The following is an 8,277-nucleotide window of genomic DNA, read 5'->3' as shown; positions in this document are numbered from 1 at the left end:
AGTCCTGGCGGGTGCAGCCCTAAACCGCCCGGTCCTTCCACACTGGCCACCCCACTGCACAGGCCTGGCCACCGTAACCCCGTGATGGCGCTCTGCCCACGACCCAGACACATCCAAAACCATCTGGCGTCTGTCACAGCTCCAACCACGAGTCCTCTGATGATTTTCCTTTGTCTTCTGAATGAAGTGCAAATTATACGGTCTAAAGGGTGAGGTCATAGGTGGGGACCGACCCTGAATGACACGAGGAGCCACTGAAGGCTCAGTGACAGCCAAAGTGGCACCGTCGCAGTGGTGCTGAAAACAGTTCTGTGACCGTCACACCGCAACCACGCAGGGGCTCCAGATGGAGCCCAGCTGAAGGACGTGCCACAGAAGAGCCCACCCCGCACCCTCTGGAAATGTCACGGCCAGGGAAGACCAGGACTGAGGGGCTGTCGGACTGGGGGAACCAGCGGACGCGATGACCAGACACGGTGTGGGGCCCGGAAAAGAAAACTGGAGTAGGGAGTGAGTGGAGAGTGAACGAAGCCGACGGCCTGTGCCGACCCCACGTCCTCGGCTTGATGGTTAAGGACTTGATGGTTAATGACGGTTGTGCTGGGCCCTCCCTCACCCCCTTCCCTGCAGAGTCCCGCACCACGAAGACTGGCCCTGCCCAAAGGGCAGGAGACAGCCGTTCCTCACGGCCAGGCCCCCGAGGAGCAGAGCACGGCGGGCCCAGGAACCTCACTTTTAGGCTAAATCTGGAGCTGTGAAGCCCCACGCTGCAGAGGGGGCTGCGGGCCCTGCGATAAGCCCCTCGGAGGCCCAGCGCGGGTGAGTGGGGGTCCACCCGGGCGGCTGCATGAATCTGGCTCCCAGCATCTCAGGGATGCAGGCGACACGCCCTCAGGAAGCCAGGTCCTGGCAGAAGAGGGTCCCTAAGCCAAGCAGACACTGGAGGCCCAGAGGGCAGGAGCGGTGGTCTCCAGCCCCACCTGGCCTGCAGGACAAGGACAAGAGCCGGGACAGTCACCGCTAACCCCTTGGTCATTCTGGTCACTCTAAGCGTCCTCATCTAAAAACACGAGGTGTCAGCACGCACTCCACGCGCTGCCGTGGGGGCAAACGAGATGTCACATGCAAACCCAGCTCAGCACAGAGAAAGCCTGATGAGTGACAGGAGGGGCGCCGTGACGACAACCACACTGCTGCAGCTGCGGGAGGGACCCTGTGACCAAGGCGGAGCCGGAGGCGGTCCCCGCAGGCCCCGGGGTGTCCAGCACCACAGGAGAGGGGCGCGTGCCCCTGCCCCAGGAGAAGCCTCCACGCCCTTCAAGCTACAGCAAAGGCCTACAGAACGCACCGTCTCCGCAGCACGGACCTTCCCCTGTTCTCCCCTGGGAGCAGCAATAAAGGGCTGAACGCAAAAGGTCTGTTTTAAAACGAAAGGTCCCTGCTTTCAAGGCAGCAAAGGGCTTTCTGGGGGACTGTGGCCTTTCTGGCCAAGTGCACGGCCTGCAGGAGGGGCTCAGAGGTGCGGACGCCTGGGCTGGCAAGGGCAGGTGTGGGGAGGGGGCGGCTGAGTGAAGAACCCGAGGCCCCCGAGCCACATGGGCTGTGCCCACCATGCCAGACACCACCCCGAATGTCCTGGTGCCGCGTGGCTCGGAGGACGACCCGCCCAGGGCCACGCAGGCCCCACAGTGCCGCCACAAGGCGCGAGCCTCACGGGCGGAGGTCTGTGCTGCTCTCGCAGCTGCAGCCCCAGTGCCCAGGACGCTGTGGAGTGGCTCCCTGGGGGAGAAGAGGCGACGCCGGCCACGGCCTCCTCCGTGGGGTGGGAGGGCGCCTGCCCGTGCCGTGTCACACACCAGGACCTGTGCGCTCCCCTCCACTCCCGGTCCTCACCCCTCGAGCACGCACCCCAGCACCACGTGCCGGGCGCTGGACTGGCCGGCTCGCCCAGCTGCCACGCCCCCAGCAGGCTGTGCCTGTGCCTCCCACCCCAGTGGGCCGGGCGGGGCAGCCGACTCACCATGCGGAACTGGGCCTGGGCCTGCTGCAGCAGGCTCTCCCGCTCCGCCTGGGCGGTGCTGACGAAGATGCCGACCTCCGGGCTGAACTGCAGGGCGCTGCCTTGCAGGCGGGCGACAAAATGGCCGAAGCTGCGGATGCAGCAGATGCGCACAACCGACTGTGAGGGAACACGTGCGTCGGCCAGCTGAGCAGGGCCACCCACCGCCTCAGCCCTCAGCCGCCGGCGCTGCCTGGGAAGCCCCGCAGCCGGGGCAGGGGGGCGGGGCAAGATGCCCCAGCTGCCAGCAGGGCAGTGGGCACGCAGAGACATCTTGGACCAGGCCCGTGGGCACCAGGGTGGGGGTGATGACACCCACTTCCACTGCCATCTGCGTCTCAGAGCCCGTGTGTGAAACGAGGGGCTGAGATTGGCCAGCGTGTCTAACTTGCTTTTTTGGTCAACAGGACTTTTTTCCCCACTGGAAACACCCCACCTAGAACCCTAAAAATACTGAAGACTAAAGCTAAGTTGCTCTGGAGACAGCAATGGTGCGGGGGTGGGGGGGGCGGTGTCTGCTTGGCTTCCCTCTGCTGCCCCCAGGTGGCCCACGTGGTGACAGACAGGTCTAAGGTGAAAGTCACTGGACCAGGTGGGCAGCACGTTCCCTCCAAGATCTAGCGCTGACCTCAGTCAGCTGGGGGTGGGGGGGTGGCAGAGTAGAAAAAAGGCTGACGCAGGTCCCAAAGCTCTAAGGACCTTGTGACCTGTCCTCTAGAGAGAGTGGGCCGGGGGAGGCGGCCTGTCCGAACACAGAGGCCCTGTGCGAGGACACCCTGCCCAGCAGGGAAAGCTCAGGGGGCTCGCTGCATGAAGGACTCAGCACAGCCCCAGGGACACCCCCAGCCGGGCGGGGCAGCGGCCGCTCCAGACCTTGCTCTGCCACCGCGCCTGGCCTGACGGCAGCAGCCGAGCACCCTCACCTCCTCCCTTCACCTCCTCCCTTCACCTCCTCCCCTCACCTCCTCCCCTCACCTCCTCCCCTCACCTCCTCCCCTCACCTCCTCCGCCGGGCTGAGCAGGGGCCGGTCGGCATCAAAGTGAAAGTGCCGGTGTGCGGGCCGCAGCGGGGGCAGGCTCCGCAGCGCCATGTCCTCGGGGAGCGGCAGGCTGGAGGGGGCCTCGGGCAGGTCGCAGCCTTCCAGAAGATCCTGCACCTCAGGACACAGGGCCAGGCCTGGGGAAAGAGGACCCATGGGGCCGCCTGCCCGGCTGACGATGACACACCCCCGGGCCGGTGGGGAGATGGAGGGAAGAAAGGGACATGTGGGGGCCGCAGGCTCCAACTGCAGGGCAGTCGAGAGGCGGGGAGGGAGGGATCCATCTGGAAGTGGCAGGAGGGGACGAGCCAGACGGATGGGCTCCAGAGGTCAAGGCTGACTCTCAGTGACCCAGGCACCTGGATGGCACCAGCGGCTGAGGCTGGCTTCCAGGACCCCGTGACTCTGCTCCTGCCCACTTCACTGCCTTCCCCAGGGAGCACACTCCCAGCTGACCAGGCCACCTGCCCACAGTGGGGCAGTGCTGGGGTGAGAAACCAGAGCGGCCACGATGGCTGCCGTGTGAGTCAGCAGTGGCTCCCATTACCCTTTTCACCCGAGGGCCAGGGCGAGGGCGAAGGCCAGGGCGAGGGCGAGGGCCAGGGCGAGGGCCAGGGCGAGGGTGAGGGCAGGCGTCCCCGGAGGGGGAAGGGCTCAGGAGGGGTGCGGGGGGAGGGGTGTGCCAAGGGCTTGCTCACCAGACTCTTGGAGCTCACCAGCAGCTGGTAACAGGTTCAGCAACACCGACAGGCGGTTCCACAGACTTTGAGAGCTCTGGGGACAGAGGCAGAGGGGCCTCAGCGAGGGCGGTAGGCGGACTGTGGTCACCAGCCTGGAAGGGTCTGCTGGAAAATGACCAGAGGCCGGCGGGGCTGGCGGAGGACTTGGAAACAGGAAGCGGGCCCGTGAGGGATGAGGGTGGCCACGGAGCCTGGCCGCCCTTCACCGGCAGCTGAAGGCGTCTCGGACAGAGAAGGCAGAGGGAAGAGCCGGGCGCCTAGGGAGGCCTCCTCCCGTCCCGCATGCACCTTGTCTTCCACGCCTCGTGCCCACTCGCGGACACTCCGCAGGGAGGCGACCACATCCCCACCATGCTGCACCTCCCCCGGTGACTGAACGGGACTGATTAGGCTGTCATCCGAAAAAAGCATGCAGCCGAGTGTGTGCCTGGCCCTGAGCCGCTCCCGCTGAGGGACGAGGGGGACCCGCAAGGACAGGGTGCCTCCCCGCAGGACAGGTGTGCTACCTGAACGAAGTGGGGCAGAAGCCTCAGGACGCCAGAGGCTCAAGATGGAAACCAAGGCCGAAGGGGAGGAGCCCGTCTTAGCTCCAGCCGGCCTCCTGTCCCTACCCCGGGCTCCTTCACACCCTGCCTGGAAACCCTGCCAGCCCCAGACCTGTCTCCTTCGTCAGTACCCAGCACGGCCCCCTTCCCGAGATGCTGACGCACGCTCGCACCACGGCCACCCCTGGTGGAGGCTTCGCCCGGCACTGAGCCGCGACACAGAACACGCAGCCTCCTCACTTCCTACCCGCGCAGGGGGCGCCCCGGACCACAGGCTCTCCCAGGACCACGGTCATGCCTAGGCGTCCCCTGCGGAGAGCCCAGAAGCCCCACGAGCAGGTGCTGCACTGACTCTTGCCCCAGCCTGGCTGACACCCCGGGACCAGGGGAAGGGCGGTGGGGCTGTGGCAACACCTGCGCGCACACGACGATGAGATCGGGGTTGGTCCGCAGCCAGTCCAGGAAGATCTTCACGGCGGGGAGCAGGCCTTCGGCCATCAGGACCTGCAGCTTCTCCTGGATGCTGTGCTCATTCGGACAGGAGCGTCCGCTGGACTCACTCCCCTCTGACTCAGAGCCGTCCTCAGAGGCTGGGGATGGGGGACAGAGGCGGGTGAGCCAGTGGCACATGGCAACAGGCTTGAGCTCACTGGGCAGGCAACCCTCACTCACCTGGGCTCCCCTAAGAGTCTTCACAGGAGGGCGGAGGGATCACCTTCCCCTGCCAGCGTGCCTGGGCCCACCACCTCCCAGACAGCTGCTTGTAAGTCAAGAGCCTGGTGCCACTTTAAATATGATTCTTTTAGGCTCAGGCTGTTTCGGGAGACTGATCTACAGCTGTCCTCAACCAACATTTATGAAGGGCCCCGCACAGGCTAGTCGGAGGGCGGGGGGAGGTCAGGGGCCCAGCAGCGGGGCCTCCAGCTCCCGCCCCGCCAACTTCACACGCTCCGAGACGCTGGGCGGGTCGCTCCAGCGGAGCGTCGGCCTCCTCACTGCTTTTACTCATCCCGTCTCCTCGGTGCCCCCGCAGGCCGGGCAACGTGCTCGGCACTGAGGACGAACGCAGCTGGCCTGCCCTCGGGAGGCCCGCGGGCGAGCAGGGAAGGCGGACCGCTGTGGGGGAAGGGCTGCAGCTGCGCAGGTGCAGAGGCCGCAGCAGCCCACGGAGAGGACACCTACTCACCTCGCAAGTCCAGACCGAGTCACTAAGAAAACATCTACAGGGCGAGTAAGAACTAACCGAGCGACACGCTCGGGGCGCGAGAGGAAGCGTGCTCCAGCCCTGAGGGAGCAGCACGCACAGCGGGCCGGGGGGCGGGGGGAGGAAGGCCAGCACCGAGACTGGGGAGCTGTCCAGCACCAAACTGCCACGAAAGGAAGGCAAGACAGGGTCCAGAGCTTGGCAAGGAGGCAGCTCAGCCAGCACTCGCCACCGGCCACTCCCTGTGCAGGGGAGACCCTCAGGCCTCACTCTAACCCACGGCCCTGCTGAGTGCGGGTTCTCCCAGCTTCCGGGAGCCCTGGCGGGACTTGGGATAGCATTGGGCGGGGGGGGGGGAGGGAGGGGCACAGCCACACTTGTCATGTGCGGAGGAAAGCCCCGAACCCAGAGGGCGGGGTGCAGGGGAGCCAAATAAAACCACGAGACAGGCTGGGAGCTGGGAGTGGGGAGTGGGGGCAGACGAACTGGCAGAGAGCAGGGGTCCCTCAGCGAGTGCCAGTGGGACCGAGGTGGGGACCGGAGCCTTGCCCAGTACCTGGGTCCGAGGGCCTGTCCACGTCCCCGTTGACGCAGGGCCTACAGCTGGCCAGGGCGTGAGGCTCAGCGGCGGGCTGGGGGAGCAGGTTGCTGAAGGTGGGGGCCAGTCGGAAGCAGCGCTTGGTCTGGAACATCTGGGTGGACATGGCCTGCAGGTTGCTGGCAATGCTGGCTTCGTTGGGGCCCAGGGGGCCGTTGAGGGACTCGGGAGCCTCCGACCTGGCCCGAGGGGGCTCCGGGGCTGGGGACCGTGTCCCCTCCTCATCCTCCATGTCCTCCAGGTCTGACCGAGACTCCTGGCTGTTCATTTCTGAGTCCGTCTCGGCGTCAAAGGCTGCGCCTCCACCGTCGAGGCTCTTGTCGGAGCCGCTCTCCGAGCCCTCGCTGGCCCGGGCCGAGTTGTGGCTCGAGTCCGACTCAAAGCCTTCGCTCAGATCACTGTCATCCCCAGCTTTGGGCAGGTGGCGGCGCCGCCGGAGGCAGGAGAGGCGAGACAACCTGCGGCTCCTCCTGGCCTCACTGGCTGGAGGTGCTGCGGGCGGGGGCTCGGGCCCCGGGCCCTCCTCTTTCTCCAAGGGCTCCTTGGACTCGGGTTCGTCTGTGGAGAGAGAACGGTCACGTGGGGCCTAGGGACAAACTGGGGGCCAGGAGCGGGGAGACGCCCTCGACGCCACCTCCCCGGCCACGCCTGTGTGCCCCCCGGATCCCCACGCCCACGCCCGCACCTGTGCTGTCGCTCTGCAGCGCGGGGACCGGGTTCTCGCCCTCCTCCAGCTCGGCCTGCAGCCGTATGTTGACGTGGTTGACGAGGTGGGAAAACAGGGCCAGGGTGAAGGCGATGGCTGCGCTGTACTGCTTGGACCCTGCGGCCGGGAGGGCCCGGAGTCAGGGGCCCGGGGCCCTGGCCACTCCCACCCGCCTCACCCGTCCCAACCTTTCCAAGGGTCTGACCACCTCTCAAAGCTGCTTCTGAGGTAAAAACGTCCCTCGGGCTCTGCACCGTTATCCTCTGACCTAGGACGCGCCAGCTCCCCGGGCGCTTCCTCACATACATGTGCTCTCGTCACGTCACCTGCCCTGGCTCTGCTGTCTACACAAGGCTCCCCCCGAAACCCCAGTACCCTCACACCCAGCCCTGCCTGTGTCCTCCCTGCTCCCCAACCCTGCTCCGCGTTCACCTCTGCCTGGAAGGTTTGCACACCTGACCCTGTCCACCCGGGTCCTGGCCTCAGCGGTGTGTTCGTGGGAGGGGTGAGCAGGGGAGGGGATGCGTGGCTGCCTTCGTCCACTCACCAGGAGGTCCTGACCGGCAAGGCCCCATCCCCGACCCTCCCCCGGCCCAGCAGTGACACACGTGACACGGTGGTGGCAAGGGCAGCTTGCGGGAGAGAGTTTACAAAGCAGCAGCTGCAGGGAAGACCGGCGAGGGTCCTGGAAGTCGGCGGGCAGGGGGGACCCAGGCAGAGGCACCTGCTCTCTTCAGGCTGTGCACACCCATGAGGCAGATGACGACCATCTGGAAGATGAGCAGGTCCGGGAGGAAGGCACACCCGCCCTCGTTCTCCTCCCCGTCCTCACTGGCCAGGCTCAGGTTGGGTGACGAAGGCAGGTAGAAGAGACAGAGGTTGAAGTCCTCCAGAACCGACTGGCAAAGCGACGTCAGCTCGGCGTCCACAGAGCTGCAGGAGGGCAGGAGTGGCAGTGGAGGTCAGCGATGGGGGCCAGGGCGGGCAGAGAGCAGGGAGTACCACGCACGGGCTCAGGGGGTCCCATGGGGGACGGGAGAGGGCGGCAGGGGCCAGCACCGGCGGGCTTCTGTTCAGTGGCTCCTTCAACATCTGGCCAGAGCCCACTCCGTACCAGAGGGAGAGCTGCCGGGAGAATGGGCCCAGAACCCGTGGGCGAAACAGCGAGGGAGGCCGAGAAGGGGCGAGCTGGCTGGGGACCCCGGGAGGCAGCCGGCGCCCCCACGGCTCACAGGGCACAGGCGCCTCGCGCTGCCCTCACCTGCTCTTGGGCTGCAGCAGGCTCTGCAGATACATGAAGTTCACCAGCAGCCTCTTGACGTCTTTGCATCTGAAACAGGGGGGCCCAGGAGGCGGCGGTGAGCGGCCGGTGGCCTCCCCGCTGC

The 8,277-nt window shown here is 66.4% G+C and overlaps 1 protein-coding gene across 1 annotated transcript in view; it reads right to left on the bottom strand.

The window, feature by feature from the left end:
• Positions 1-8,277, bottom strand: part of SMG5 (SMG5, nonsense mediated mRNA decay factor) — a 22,374-nt gene that overhangs the window by 3,801 nt on the left and 10,296 nt on the right. The window contains exons 7-14 of the mRNA XM_025040844.1: positions 8,154-8,273; positions 7,617-7,825; positions 6,872-7,009; positions 6,145-6,744; positions 4,799-4,974; positions 3,798-3,873; positions 3,061-3,236; positions 2,021-2,179 (exon numbers count right to left, since the gene is read on the bottom strand). Coding sequence (XP_024896612.1) covers positions 2,021-2,179; positions 3,061-3,236; positions 3,798-3,873; positions 4,799-4,974; positions 6,145-6,744; positions 6,872-7,009; positions 7,617-7,825; positions 8,154-8,273 — 1,654 coding nt within the window. The remainder of the gene's footprint in view (positions 1-2,020; positions 2,180-3,060; positions 3,237-3,797; positions 3,874-4,798; positions 4,975-6,144; positions 6,745-6,871; positions 7,010-7,616; positions 7,826-8,153; positions 8,274-8,277) is intronic.

This window comes from Pteropus alecto, unplaced genomic scaffold (genome assembly GCF_000325575.1).
Source record: "Pteropus alecto unplaced genomic scaffold, ASM32557v1 scaffold49, whole genome shotgun sequence".
Lineage (NCBI taxonomy): Eukaryota > Metazoa > Chordata > Mammalia > Chiroptera > Pteropodidae > Pteropus > Pteropus alecto.
This window is presented reverse-complemented; position numbering and strand designations above follow the sequence as displayed.